This window comes from Bos grunniens, chromosome 14 (genome assembly GCF_055505025.1).
Source record: "Bos grunniens cultivar Pamir isolate PY7600 chromosome 14, Bosgru_T2T1.0, whole genome shotgun sequence".
Classification (NCBI taxonomy): Eukaryota; Metazoa; Chordata; class Mammalia; order Artiodactyla; family Bovidae; genus Bos; species Bos grunniens.
In genome coordinates this window covers 22,248,853-22,265,159 of record NC_141178.1, presented here as the reverse complement: position 1 = coordinate 22,265,159, position 16,307 = coordinate 22,248,853, and the positions used below count along the sequence as shown (strand labels likewise).

Genomic DNA, 16,307 nt, shown 5'->3' with positions numbered 1-16,307 from the left:
TTTGTGGTAGGAGGTATAGAAAATCAGGGGCTACCAATTTAGGATAATATTATGTCTCTACTCTAAAGACAATTGATTGATTGAAGGTTGCTCAGTCTTGTCCAACTCTTTGTGACCCCATGGATTATACAGTCCGTGGAATTCTCCAGGCCAGAATATTGGAGTGGGTACCCTTTCCCTTGTCCAGGGGATCTTCCCAACCCAGGGATAGAACCCAGGTCTCCTGCATTGCAGGCAGATTCTTTACCATTTGAGCCACAGGGGAAGCCCCTAAAGACAGTTAGAGTTGTTGATAAGAAAATGTTGACAGATTTAGAAGACAGTGCAATGCAAGACCTTTTTTTTTTTAAGTACCAACATGTATGACTATAGCAATGAGCACATTGTGAACTGATTAAGCATGATTTTAGAGAAATGCTGTTCTAAAAACTTTATGATTGTCCCTTTTCTAGTAATAGTACTAAGTTCTCTTTTGACTGTTCACTTGATAGAAAATTCTTTCTTGTATTAATCACATCTATATATTTGGCCTTTACATTACACTACCTTGTTGTGATTTCCAAAACATTTTGTTGTTCTTACTAAGATTATGATTTGGGGCTTTATAGTATTGTTTTGAAGATTATTATGAGACTTTAATTTAGTTTCTGAATATTATAAGTAGCTCTAAGTACCTGTTTTTCTGTTAGAGGGAGAATCTGAAAAATTTTTTTAAATTTTATCTTGGAAATTAGTTTATTCATTATGTTTAATTTTAGGAAATGGTGCTCTTGCAGAACATTCTGAAAATGTGCATATTTCAGGAGTGTCAACTGGTAAGTCATTTTTTGTAATGTTTAAATTTCATGCATGACTTATATGGTAAATATTGAAGGCCACCTGGTATCTTATGAAGTGATATTTGGCTATAAAAATTATTACTGCTTTTTGCAGCATGTAATAAGGAAAGAACTGGAACATGGAGAAATTCTCACAAGATAAAATTGATACTTGCATGCCTGTGGATTGATTATATTTTTCCAGACGGACTGCATAATTATTTTTCTGTACAAACATTGAACCAAGAGAAAAGTTAGCTCAAGTTGAATTTGTGTTTTCTTTCCATACAAAGTTATATGAAATGAAATTTATTAAAATGTAATTTTGAATGCTGTTCATAGCATCGGAGCCTTAGAAATTAGCATTTTTGCCTGATGTTTTAGATGAAATGCTACTATACATGAAACTGTAGTACTTGAATGCACAATTTATATGTTACTAAGAAGCACCCCAACAACATTTTTGCATCTATGAGATTCAGAAACTTGCTAAGGTAAATGCATTTTCCCCACTCATTTAAATGCTTTTATTAATTAATAATTACTTAAGGGCCCATAACTATTAAAATGTTCATTCTTAAATATACAAATGAACAATAAGGGCAAAGAACTATATTCAATATCTTCTAATAAACTAATAGAAAGTAATCTGTCACCTAAAATTAACACAGCATTGTAAATCAACTGTAATTCAGTTAATTTTTTTTTTCATTCTTAGGTGAGTTCTACAACTTTGATACCATTTTTACCTTATCAAGTACAGTTACTTGGAGAGCAAAATCTTTGATTTTCACATAAACTGAAATAGAGTTTACTATTATTCCCTATATTCTTAATGAGTTTTGTGTAGTTAAAAAAATTGCACTTGGTGTGTTTGTCAGTGTACTTCTTGATTTCTTCATGTTTTCTTACAATTCTGTGGGTTTTTGTTTCTCATTAAGCAAAACTGAAGGTTTCCTCTTTTGTTTTAGATCTGATTTTATATTTAAAAAGTTAATAGACTTAACAAGTAGTCAAGGAGTTAGCCTGTGCCAGGCCAAACAGATTGACAGGTCTGGTTTCCTGAAAGTGAAAAATAGGTGCCTTTGCAGCCTATGTTAATTATTTTACAGTGTGTTTCCCCATTTTCATATGCTTTCAGATATTATACAGTTGTGTATATCAAGTTAAAAAAGGTTTATTTAGGGTTGACCTTAATTTTCTCCCTTTTTCTACTTTGGATATCTACTGAGAATTGTGATGACTTTTCCAAGTTGTCACTATGAAGTAAGAAATTGTTTACAAATGTTTAATTTACACAGCCAAATGATTATTATCTAATTCAGTGATTTTCAAATTTTTTGGTCTCAGGACCCCTTGTAAACTTTTAACAATATCAGGGATTGTATGTATTAGTCTACTCAGGCAGCTACCATAACAAAATACGATAGGCTGAGTGGCTTAAATAATAGATACTTAGTTTCTCACAGTCTAGAGGCTAGAAGTCCAAGGTCAGGGGCTGGTGGTATAGTTTTCTGATAAGACCTTTCTTCCTGACTTGCCGGTGGTGCCTTCTCACTGTGTCCTCACATGACATTTCCTGTGTGTGCTCTCGGAGAAAGTGAGGTACTCTGGTGTCTCCCTCTTCTTTATAAGGACCCTAGTCCTATGGGATTAGGGTCCCATCCTTATGAGTTACAACCTGGCTTCCAAATACAGTCACATTTGAGGGTTAGGACTTCAGCAAATGAGTTTGGAAAGGATGCAATTCATCCCATAACAAGGACTTATGTTTATATAGGCTATAGCTACTGATATTTACTGTATTGGAAATTAAAACTGAGAAATTGTTTAAAAACTTCTTCATTTACTTGCATATGAAAGTAGTAAATCCATGGCATCTTTACATCAATAACATAATTTTACTAAAAATGCATTTTCCAAAACAAGAACATCAGTAAGAAGAATGGTATTGCTTTACAGTTTTGCAAACTTTTTAAAGATTGGCTTATAAAGGAGTACCTGGATTCTGACATCTGTGCACTCAGCCTTTTGTAACGTGTTGCTTTGTTTGACAATATGAAGACAATTCAGCAGTACAGCAATGTGTAATTTGAAAAGAGAGGAGTATTTCCATAACTTTTTTCGGATAATTGTGAAGATTCTTCTTTGATATAATGCCAGAACTCAACAAGTGGTGGTTTCTTAAAGGTTAGTTGCAAATGGGATCTGAAACCGCATCAGTGAACTTTTGTTCCCTGTTTTACAAAAATCCAGTGACCATTCTTTCCCTTTAAAGGGGTTTTTTCCCACCATGCATGATTTTGTAATATGAAGTAGATATTTGAAAATATTGGTTGGCTGAGTTATGTGGATTTATAACATAGGTTTATTTTCTCTAAAAATCTAAAATTAAGGTGTTAGCAGAGTTGGTTTCTTCTGAGGCCCCTTTCTTTGGTTTGTAGATGGCTGTCTTCTATCTGTATCTTCTCATGGTCCTCACTCTGTGTATCTGTGTCCTGATCTCTCCTTATTGGGACACCCATCACATTAGATAGGGCCCACCCATGAGACTTCATTTTAATTTAGTTGCCTCTTTAAAGATCTTGTCTCAAAATTCAGCCACATTCTGAGGTACTGGCAGTTCAGGCTTTAACATAGGAGTCTTAGGGGTGACACAGTTCAGTCTGTAACAAAATGAGTGTTTGAATTAAATGTATTTATATATCAATAAATTAATTTCAGAGTCCAGTGAAACCTTATTAATGGCTTATTGTTTTTCCTGAAAGTTTGTCTTATAAAGTCTTTCTTTTGTGGAAAGAGAAGATTAAGATGAAGTGTATCCCAATCACATCATTAAAAACATAAATGGATGCTCTCTTAAAACGTGATTTTGGATGTACAGATTCATTGCAGTTTTTCTTTAGTCAGTATGGAGCTATAGAAGGTGTAATGCTTGGTATAGTATAAGCCTTCTGAATTCCTTGTATACCTAGTTGAAATGAGAGCCCTTTTATTGCTCTTATAAATGGGAAATTAGCTTTTGGAAGAATCTCTAAATGTAGGACTTGCTCTTTCTTGGGACCAGCAAGCAGCAAAAGTGATGAGGTGGCTCAGTGTTCTGTGGAGCTGCCTGCTTCTGCTCTTCACCTGCTCTTTTCACCTCTGCTGCTTTATTTGACAGTGCTTAGCACCTTAGCTCATTCATTCTTTACTTTCTGGAAATTTTAATGACATTTTTTAAGAATTTTAACTTAATGTGCTCTAGTATTTTCAGGTAATTTATTACCCAGATCAGGACACTTTGAAAGCAAAAGGGTACACTGTTTTCAATATGCTGATACCACAAGCAAACCAGAACTATCCTAGACAATTTGGAATGTACAGTCACCCTAACTGTAATGAATTAAATTCATTCAGCTTGTATTAAACACCTGATATGTACCTTGTGCCAAGAAGGATGGGAGTAAATAAAAATATTCCTTCCCAACTGAGCAGGCTCATCTGCTGCTCAAGCCAAGGCCTCCTCTGCCCACTCTTGCAGGTTCCAGGATCCTGAGCACTGCCACCACCAAAGTCTCCTTTGACCACACTTGAGGCCCATGTGGCCCGTCCATGCCAAAGCCTCCTCCAGAATCTACCCTGGGCACCCCAGCATGAGAGCAGAAGCTGCCAATGCTGGTGGGGCCGAATGCTAAAACATGGGGTTAGGAAAGTGACTCTAGGGAGAGGACTGCTGTTGGCTATGCAGAGACAACATGAAGCGATGGGAAAATCTGGACAGACGAATCACAAGTAGGGGCTTCCCGGGTGATGATAATGGTAAAGAATCCGCCTGCCAATTCAAGAGACATAAGAGACCCGGATTCGATCCCTGGGTCAGGAAGATCCCCTGGAGGAGAAAATGGCAACCTGGTCCTGTATTCTTGCCTGAAAAATCCCATGGACAGAAGAGCCCTGTGGGCTACAGTCCATGGGGTCACAAAGGCTCTACATAACAGAGCACACACATAGGCATAAGCAGTCACAAGTAATGGAATTGAAACTGTGATTAAAAATCTTCCAGGAAACAAAAGTTCAGAACCAGATGGCTTTATAGGTGAATTCTGTCAAACATTTAGAGACGAGCTAACACCTATCCTTCTCAAACAATTCCAAAAAATTGCAGAGGGATAAATACTCCCAACCTCATTGTACGAGGCCACCATCACTCTGATACCAAAACCAGACAAAGATACCACAAAAAAAGAAAATTACAGGGCAATATCACTGATAAACATAGATGCAAAAATCCTTAACAAAATACTAGCAAACCAAACCTAACAACATGTTAAAAGGATCATAATAATGATCAAGTGGGATTTATCCCAGGAGTACAAGGATTATTCAGTGTCTGCAAACGAATCAATGTGATACACCATATTAACAAATTGAATAAAAAACATATATTCTTCTCAGTAGATGCAGAAAAAGCTTTTGACAAAATTCATCATCCATTTATGATAAAAAAAAAAAAACTCTCCAGAAAGTGAGCATATAGGGAACCTATTTCAGTATAATAAAGGGCATATATGACAAAACCACAGCAGACATTCTCAGTGGTGAAAGCATTTCCTCTAAGATCAGGAACAAGACAAGTATATCCAGTCTCACTACTTTGATTCAACATAGTTGTGGAATTTGTAGCAACCGCAATCAGAGAAGAAAAATAAAAGGAATCCAGTTTGGAAAAGAAGAAGTAAAACTCTCACTTTTTGCAGATGGCCTGATACTATACATAAAAAGTCCTAAAGATGCCAATAGAAGACTGAGTGACTTCTCTTTCACTTTTCACTTTCATGCATTGGAGAAGGAAATGGCACCCCACTCCAGTGTTCTTGCCTGGAGAATCCCAGGGATGGGGGAGCCTGGTGGGCTGCCGTCTATGGGGTCGCACAGAGTCGGACACGACTGAAGCGACTTAGCAGCAGCAGCAGAGCTCATCAATGAATTTGGTAAAGTTGTAGGATACAAAATTAATACTCAGAAATCTCTTACATTCTTATACACTAACAATGAAAGATTGGAAAGAGAAATTAAGGAAACTATACCATTTACCATGCAACAACAAAAAAAGAATAAAATACCTAGGAGTAAACCTACCTAAGGAGGCAAAAGAGCTATCTTCAAAGAGTTGGACATGACTGAACAACTTTCACTTTCAAAAGACTAAGTTATTCATGAAAGAAATCAAAGATGACACAAGCAGATGGAGAAAAATACCATGTTCTTGGATTGGAAGAATTGGATTGTGAAATTGACTCTACCACCCAAAGCAATCTGCAGATTCAGTGTACCTGTCTGTCAGATCACCTGTCAAATCACCAAGGACGTTTTTCACAGAATTAGGACCAAAAATTTTATAATTTGTATAGAAACACAAAAGACCTCAAATAGCCAATGCAGTCCTTTTTTTAAAAAAGATTTATTTTATATTTTGGCTGTGGTGGGTCCTTGTTGCTGCACTCGGACTTCTCTAGTTGCTTCCAGCGGGAACTGTTTGCGGCAGTGCTTGGGCTTCTCACTGTGGTGGCCTTGCTTGTTGTGGAGCGCAGGCTCTAGGCACACAGGTTCAGTAGTTGTGGCAGATGGGCTCAGTTGCACAGCAGCATGTGGGATCTTCCTGGATCAGGGACCAAACTGGTGGTATTCGTTTCATTGCAAGGTGGATTCTTAACCACTGGACCATCAGGGAAGCCCGGCCGAAGCAGTCTTGAGAAAGTAAAGCAGAGCTGGAGCAATCAGGCTCCCTGATGTTACGCTATACTACAAAGCTACAGTAATCAAGGCTGCATGATCCTAGCACAAAGACAGAAATATAGATGAATGGAACAAGATAGAAAGCTCAGAAATAACCCACGCATCTGTGGTCACCTAATCTGTGACAAAGGAGGCAAGAATATGCAATGGAGAAAAGACAGTCTCTTCAATAAGTGGTGCTGGGAAACTGGACAGGTACATGTAAAAGAATGCAATTAGAACATTCCCTAACACCATGCACAAAAATAAGTTCAAAATGGATTAAATATCTATATGTAAGGCTAGATAACTAAAAAATTCTTAGAAGAAAACATAGGCAGAACACGCTATGAGATAAATCACAGCAAGATCTTTTTTGACCCACCTCCTAGAGTAATAAAACAGAGAAACAATTCGGATTTAATGAAACTTAGAAGCCTTTGCACAGCAAGATAAACCATAAACAAAATGAAAAGACAACCCTCAGAACTGGAGAAAATATTTGCAGATGAAGCAACAAAGGATTAATCTAACAGCTCATGCAGCTTGATATCAAAAAAACAACCCAATCAAAAATGAGAAGACCTAAATAGATACTTCTTCAAAGAAGACATACAGATAGATGGCCAACAAACACATGAAAAGGTGTTCAGCATCACCAATTATTAGAGAAATGTAAATCAAAACTACAGTGAGGTATCACCTCACACCATTTAGAATGACCACCATCAAAAAATTCACAAACAGTAAATGCTGGAGATGGTGTAGAGGAAAGGGAACCCTCTTTCACTGTTGGTGGGAATGTAAATTGATACAGCCACTATGGAGAGAAGTATGGAGGGTCCTTAAACTAAAAAGTAGAACTACCATGTGACCCAGCAATCCCACTCCTAGGCATATACCTGGAGAAAACCATAATTCCAAAAGATACATGCACCTTAGTGTTCACTGCAGCACTGTTTACAACAGCCAAGACATGGAAACCACCTAAACGTCCATCCACAGAAGAATGTATAAAGATGTGGCACATATATACTACTGAATATTACCCAGCCATAAAAGGAATGAAATGATGCAATTTACAGAGATGTGGAGAGACCTAGAGACTGTCATATAGAGTGAAGTAAATCAGAACAGGAACAACAATTATCATATAATACTATTTATATGTGGAATATACAAAAACAATGCAGGTGAACTTATTTGTAAAGCAGAAATAGAGATGCAGAAGTAGAGAATGGATATATGGATACATACGGACATATGGACAGGAAAGGAGGGGTAGGGTAAATTAGGAAAATGGGATTGACATATACACTAAATATGTATAAATCAGATAACTAATGAGAACCTACTGTATAGCACATGGAACTCTACTCAATGCTCTGTGGTAAATAGGAAGGAAATCCAAAAAAGAGGGGAGATACATGTATATATCAGCTATATATTTATGTATAGCTGATTCACTTTGCTATATAGCAGAAACTAACACAACACTGTACAACAACTATACTCTAATAAAATTAATTTTAAAAATATTCCTGTCTCAACTTACCATAGAATTGAGAAGATAGACATGTGATAAGTGCACCTGTAGTATGTTCTTAATGTAGTAAATCCTGTGGTAAATAATGACCACGTTAAGGTTGATCATGAATTTATAAAAAACCTAGTTACAATGTCTGGTGAGAGGTAAATGATTTAATATTTTTCTTTACTTAGTTGCGAGTAATACTAAGTACTTAGTTTTGTTTATTCATATGAATTTTTATGGAAATTAGTAATTTATGATTAATAATATAGCTTGGGTTCTTAGGCCTCAGATAATTTATTTCTATTTCTAGCATTCTGGTCATTTTCATCTTCCTTTTCCTCAAATCTTTGCTAAGAGAAATGTTTTTATCCTTTTGCTGGTTCTTATGCTATAGGAAATGTCACAAGAAAATGGGAGTTAGCAAAAAGTATATATCTAATGGTTGTGTAATGGAAAAGAATGATTGGATAAAGTGTTACTTTTTGTATGCTTGCTTTCTTTAGAATTTTTTACATGATTTCATACATAAATCATGAAATTTTATCATAGAAATTGTAAGTAATTTAATTGTATATAAGAAAGTAGGAAGGCTATTTTAATATTCTTTTTTTAAAATGCCTAAGTTAAATGCCTCCTGTTCTCTTTTGAATGTCTAAGTTTGTAAAATGGCTAATTTATTGTTCATCTCCTGCATAGAATGAAACATTTTTTAGATCAGATTGACTTATACATATTAACTATATTTGATTTTTAATATGTATCTATTTTGAATTTTACTATATAATCTATATGTATTTGAATCAGAATAATTCTAGGTGCACTCACCTATAATGGAAAAGAATCTAGAAAAGAATATATATATATATGTATATATATATATATACACACACACATATATACATATATAACTGAATCATTTTGCTGGACACCTGAAACTTAACATCGTAAATCAACTGTACTTCAATTTTTTTAAAAAAGAATATTTCTAGATGTAATTTGATTATGTCCTCATTGCTCTTAATTACTTCCAAATCATTTTTTTGTTTTCTTAAATTCTGTTAATACATTATATAAATTACATTAAATATTTATAAAAATTGGAAAAAGAGCAGAAAGATTACAAAAATCACCCACTAACCTTGTATTCCTAGTAACTAATAATATTATAATTTATTTCATTTGTACTCTGTGTATACCCTTAAAAATAATTGTATTTGCATTTGGATTATAAGTAACTGTGTGTCCTGCCTTTTCTATTTAACATTGTATAGAATACATTTTTTTCATAGTTATTATTTTAATACCTATATAGTAAAGTTTCCATCCTCTGGCTATATTGTAATGTTCTTAAACATACCATTGGGCTTTTCCCCAATGGGTTCTCCCTAGTCTGGATTATGTTGCAAGGAACAATTTAATATATATTTAGCCCTTTTTTAAATTTCTGAGATTATTTCTTTGGCATAGATTTCTAGAATTGGGATTACTCTATCAAAGGTCATAAAGAATTTAATGATTCTGAAAACCTTCTGACAGATTGCTTTCAGAAAGGATTGTACTAATTTACAGAGCTACCCCCAAGAAAGGAGAGCACTTAAACTGCATATAATCATGCTTTTCCTGTTTAACTTGTTTCCTACCTTGTTTCTATTAAAGTCCCAACCTTTTATTTTCCCCAGACTGTTCAGAAATGCAACTGTTTACTTCTTTTCAGATTCATGGCTCAGAGTTTTGACATTGCAAAGAATAAAAGAATGAGATTGGCTTTCTTTAATGGTTAAGCAGAAACTACCCTGAAATTTAAGACTTTCTGGTTGCTAATAGGTGCAGATGTTAGAACAAGTGCTTTCTGAGCTAGAAAGTTTTTATTTATGAAATTTAATAAGTTATTCCCAGTTCACCAATGATACAGCTGCTGAATGTTCCTACCTTATAACATCTGTAGCTAAAAGCTCTCAGGTTAGCCCAGTCTTGAATCTTCTTTATATTTGACTTCAAATCTTTGTCAGGCAAGGCTGATGTTTCAGAAAGCAGAGACAGAGAGTTATCTACTTAGGAAGTTTCTTTCCTAATACGTATTCATATTAATTGAATTACCAGAGTATAGAAAATAGTAGCTGTTACCTGTTATTCTTCCTATGTTCTGTCAGAATTTTTATTTTATTAAAATCATCACCCTTTCTTGTTTTTGTGTTTTTTCATTTTACAGTTCCTATTCTTGTCCTCAATGGCCCAGCATGCTACTGATCCTATAAGTCTTTTAAAACTAATAATTTAGTTGTAGGCCTTTTAAAGTAGGAGATATTTTCCTTTTTTTTTTTAATTTTTAAAAAAAATTAAAATGTGGACCATTTTTAAAGTCTGTATTGAATTCGTTACATATTGCTTATGTTCTGATTTTTTGGTTGCGAGGCATTTGGGATCTTAGCTCTCTGACCAGGGGTTGAACCCATGCCCCCTGTCTTGGAAGGTGAAATCTTAATCACTGGACTGCCAGGAAAGTCCCTAGGAGATATTATTTCTAAGTTGCAATAATTTGCTTACAAATTATTGAGCAACATTTTACAATAGCATGAAGCACTGTAGTAAAATAGCTTTAGTTTTATCCAGTTTTAGGTTGAATACTACAATATGGTATATTGAAGTTTCCCTGGAAGAACATCTTGGTTTAGTAATACTTTTATTGTCCTAGAATTTTCAGATCTTACCCAAAAAAAGTCTGAAAGGAAATGAAGCTTAAACTATAATTTTTTTTTAATTTTATTTTATTTTTAAACTTTACAGTATTGTATTAGTTTTGCCAAATATCGAAATGAATCCGCCACAGGTACACCCGCGTTCCCCATCCTGAACCCTCCTCCCACCTCCCTCCCCTACCCTCCCTCTGGGTCGTCCCAGTGCACCAGCCCCAAGCATCCAGTACACCAGCCCCAAGCATCCAGTACCGTGCATTAAACTATAATTATTTGATAGCAGTTCACAGTTGTTTTTTAAATATAGAAAAGTTACACGAATAAAACAACAGGTACAAGTGGTTCTTTGTACCTTTCTTGTTATTTTAATGTTATTTTTAATTATTCAGTTAAATACCTGGACCTCTTGCTAAACTTATGAAAAAGAATTTCACCAGTTCTTTTGAGTAATACAGTATCTTTTATTCATGTTGCAAATGTCAGGGGGAAGGAAAGTTTATGAATTTTATAGTTTTTAGGATTTCAAAATATAAAAACACAACTTTGTGTGAACCCAAGGAACTGTCCTTCGAAGAAAGTGAGTGGAGAATACAAGACAGTATATTAAACAAAAAAAAAAATTAGTTCAGGAAACAACACCACATTAGTTTTTAGGATTTCAAAATATAAAAACAGAACTTAGTATGAACACAAGGAACTGTGCTTCAAATGAAGAAAGTGAGGTGAGTGGAGAATACAAAACAGAGTACATTTCAAAAACAAAAACATACCAGTTTAGTTTAGTTTATAAACAATGACTATACAAACATTGCCTGCCTTCAGAGAGTTTATTTTTGAAACACTTGAGCTTTTGGAGTAGAGCATTCCCTGTTAATTTTAGCAAAGATATAATGGTAGTATTATAATGTTTATATACTTTTATATGTAATATTATATGCTGCATAATTAAATCTACTATAACTTTTTATACAATAATATATTTTATGTGAAGCGTTTACCTAATCATAACATTTCATGTGTTATAAATGTCAAATGTTTACTGAACAATTATGTTTATAGCAAGATTATTATATCTTATAATTGTATGTTCTTAATAAAGTCAACAGCAGAACATTAAATGTAGCAGTACCATAGACAGAACAGGGTGTAATGTGACAGAGTATGCAGTGTGTAGATGGCAGAAGTGATCATCTACTCAAGTGAGCAGGCAGGCCAGCTCTGCTGAAGGTAAAAAACAAGTTGCATTCAAACATTTGACATTTTCTTTTCTACTCCGTTAACTTTGAGAATAATTTTTTTTAAACTTCGACAGTAATTATTCAGTGTGTTGTTCATTAAGTCATGTCTGATTCTTTGTGACCTCTTGGACTGCTGCATTCCAGGCTTCCCTGTCCACTACTCTCTCCCAGAGTTTGCTCAGATTCATGTCCATTGAGTTAGTGTTGCTGTCTAACCATCACATCATTTGGCTCCTTCTCCTTCTGCCTTCAATCTTTCCCAGTATCAGGGTCTTTTCCAGTGAGTCAGCTCTTTGTATCAGGTGGCCAGAGTATTGGAGCTTCAGCATCAGTCCTTCCAATGAATATTCAGGGTTGATTTCCTATAAGATTGACTGATTTGATCTCCTGTGGTCCGAGGAACTCTCAAGAGTCTTCTTCAGCACTACAATTTGAAAGCATCAATTCTTTGGCTTTCAGCCTTCTTTATTGTCCAACTCTTGCATCCTTACTTGAATACTAGAAAAGCCATAGCTTTGACTATACAAACCTTTGTCAGCAAAGTGATGTCTCTACTTTTTAATAAGCTCTCTAGGTTTGTCATGGCTTTCCTTCCAAAGAGCAAGCCTCTTTTAATTTTATGGGTGCAGTCACCATCCTCAGGGATTTTGGAGACCTGAGATCATGTTAATTATTTGTACTTTTGCTAAGGCATGGATTTGAAGATACTGTGCATCTGTTGTGCAAAAGCCAGTCACTTAGCAGATGAGCAGCATTAATTAACAGACCCATATGGGACTTCCCTGATGGCACAGTGGTAAAGAATCCACTGCCAATAAAAGAGACACAGTTTTGATCCCTGGGTCGGGAAGAGAAAAAAATGGCAACCCACTCCAGTATTCTTGCCTGGGAAATCCATGGACAAAGGAGCCTGGCTGGCTGCAGTTCATGGGGTCGCAAGAGTCGGATATGACTTAGCAACTAAACAACAACAAACAGTTTGAAACAAGTTGGGTGATTTAATCTTAAGCTGCAGTGATAGAAATATAATATCCAGAACATAGTCCGTCAAACTCTTTATTCCTCCCTTAAACATAATCTGAATATTAGGTTTATTTCAGGATGTCACCCTTGACAGAGGACACCAAGACTGGAATACTCTCAGAAGATGTGTTATACTAAAAACTGTATCAAGGCTGATAGCAATGACTTATAAAATGGTGAACTTCAAGGCCAGTTTATCTTTGCTCTGGTGCTAATTCCTGCATTTCTTCTATGTTTCCAGCAAGAATCACAGTAAACTTCAAAAATTAGTAGTTTTTCCCATTCTGGAAATACAAATAGTAGCTTGCTTAGCATTTTATTCATCTAGAGTGCTTAAATTTAGAAAATGTGAGTAACGTATCATTCGTTTTTATACCCTTCCAGGAAAAAATGGCCCTTTTATGGCCTTTTTAAAAAGGTATAAAAGGTTGAATCTTCTGTATTCATTTTATCTTATGCTTTGCCAGCAAAATTCAAAATTATTCTTGCCCTTAGAAATTTTAGGATAAAAATAGTTAGGTAGTTCCATTAAGAGTACTCTGCTGATCTTATATTCATATTGTGCTGTAACCCTCTTAGAACTAAGAAGACTGTATTTTTTTTTAAATTTTCCTTCTGTATTTTCCCACATTTTGTACCTATTTTAACTCTTTAAAATGTATTTTACTGCCATGTAACCCCTGATTATTATTTGTTTGTTCTGGACATTGTTGTCACTGTTGTTTAGTCACTAAGTGTTTTGCGATGCCATGGACTACAGTCTCCCAGGCTCCTCTGTCCATGAGATTTCCCAGGCAAGAAGACTGGAGTGGGTTGCCATTCCCTTCAGGGGATCTTCCCAACCCAGGGATCAAACCTGGGTCTCCCATATTGCAGGCAGATTCTTTATCACTGAGTCACCTGGGAAGCCCTGGACAGTAGTGACCTTTAAGAAGCCAAGAAGTTAATGCCTTGAATAGAGCTAAAGACCAAGTGAATATTTTGGTCCTTGAAAAAATCATTAAGAATTACAGGAATAAGTTTATTGCTGTATCCATTCTTAAGTATCTGCTCTAATGTAGAGGAATGAATATCCAGTTATTATTCATTCTGGATATAGGATATCCTGGGTATAGGAGTTCCTGCTTTCAAAGATATGTGTGATTCCCAAGTCTAAGAGTAATGAGAGAGTATCCTAAGTGTGAGTGATAGATTAATATAAAGTTTTCTGCTTATACTGATTCTTACATTTTAAATAATTAAAAAGCTTTCCCATGTTAGACTACTAAACATTGCTATTAGAGTGCTAGTAATTATTTCCCTAAAGGGAAAAGGTTAATTTGCTGACCTCTCAAAAAAATTGGAATGAAATGCAAAGTAATTCTAAGGGGTACTACTTACATCCAACCTGTCTCCTTCCAGCTCAGTCCATCCTCAGAATGTTGACTCTTCTGAGTTTCGTTACGACAGAGCTCAGGTATTAAAGGAGTCTGGACAACAAAGGTCAAAAAAATCAAGACGCTAAGTGTGAGCAACAAACCCCGTCAAGTTGCAGAAGTGGACTTTCAAACTGAGTTTCTTCCTGACCAGGGCTTCTGTGTTCCCTATTGAGTTGCAAAGCTGAGCTGTGTCCTTCCAGGGGGCATCCTGCCAAAGGGCCATCTTGTGCTTACATGTCATTCATCTTGCAGATTCTGACACTCAATGGGTTACTTGCCCTGTGTTTTCAGCAATCCATGGTCTTCATGCTCGACATGCTTGCTTTCTAAACTCTGCCTATTTGTCCAATATGAAGAATCTATAAGAACACAACCACTTTCCATTAGTTGTCCAGCCTTCTCTGGTTTCCTCTTCTCTACTTCTCTTTCCTTTGAAATACCTCCCTCAGCATTCACTGCCTACCCTTACTGCTTCTATTCTGCCCCATATCCTAATCAGCTTACCTGGAGTTAATGTATATATGTACATACTATTATTAAAAGAACTTCTAGAATCCTATTTAATTCCAAAGAGACTAGGAAGCAGTTTTGTCCTGCCTGCAGTCCCTGTATAGATTTGTAGCCAATAGGAATCAGTCTTTAGAAACTTTAAGTATACCCTCTTTATCTGTGCTATCATAGATTCTGTACCTTTTTCTCCATGTAAATATAGGACCAAGACATATTTTTTTACCAAATGAGACCACTTTTATGTTTATTGAAATTCTATTGAGGCCTGTTCCCCCCCATCCCCTGGTAATATTTCCAGGTGGCATAGGGAGCTCCCTAGTGGGCAGTAGTGTGTCCTGGCAACCCAAAATTCCACATGCTGCTACTAATGTAATACCTGGTGCAGCAAAATAAATAAATATTTAAAAAGAAAAGAGTGCCACTCTATAGCCTACTACCTGGACATTTAATTTTTTGTGACTTTAGGAAAATTACTTAATTTCTCTGTACCTCCATTTTATAGTCATTGGTTAAATAGAGCTAATAATACTAAACATTAAATGTGAAAAGACATGAGAAGAAGAAGTACCTGATAGGAGTAACATTATCAGTAGCCAGGGGACCTACAGACCTGACCACACACTCCGCACTCTGAGTATATTCACAGATCTTGAATTTATGAACCATAAGCTTCTGATGAGTGACGAAAATCTCATTTTTAGCACTTTTCACCGTACTGTAACTTTTCAAACTGGTGCCCTTCTTTTAAATTAACAGTGGACCCGTTGGCATTTGGTTTCCAGGCTAAATCATCTAAGTATACATTTTAATTTTCCATGTCTGCCATGTTTTGCACGATTCACTTATTAACCTCAGGATCATTCATAGGTTCATCACACATGACCATTCAACAGTCACCATTTGCTTGTGAATTTTTTTACTTTGGAGATGGTATTTTTTTAAGTTCATTTGTTTCCATTGGAATCAAACCCTTTTTATTTGTATTTTCAACATGTGGAATTGCTTTTGTATTCAACAGCCATAATGAAGTTAATATTTATGGAGCACTCTATGCACTGAAAAAATGAGATGGCCAAATGATAGTGAGCACCATTGACTATAAATACTTTGAAACAGAGTGAGCGTGCTTTTGTTTTATACTGAAACTCGATCAAGTAAAATTTTACAAGTAGAAGAGTTTCTGTACTTGCTTTTTAGCTGATCTCTTTGCTGCACCAGTTTGCCTTCCCACAGGTTGTATACAGCAAGGTAATGTTACACAGTATTTGTATCATATCACTTCTTTTAGCAGTAGCATACCTTGCCTTAGCTAGTAT

General features: G+C 35.6%; 1 protein-coding gene across 2 annotated transcripts in view; it reads left to right on the top strand.

Moving 5' to 3' along the window:
• The window catches only part of LRP12 (LDL receptor related protein 12), a 90,293-nt gene that overhangs the window by 38,670 nt on the left and 35,316 nt on the right, over positions 1 to 16,307 (top strand). The window contains exon 2 of one of the 2 annotated variants that reach the window (XM_086335341.1): positions 759 to 815. The exons of the other annotated variant lie outside the window; for it this stretch is intronic. Within the exon in view, the coding sequence (XP_086191467.1) occupies positions 759 to 815 (57 nt within the window). The remainder of the gene's footprint in view (positions 1 to 758; positions 816 to 16,307) is intronic. 2 annotated transcript variants of the gene reach the window in all.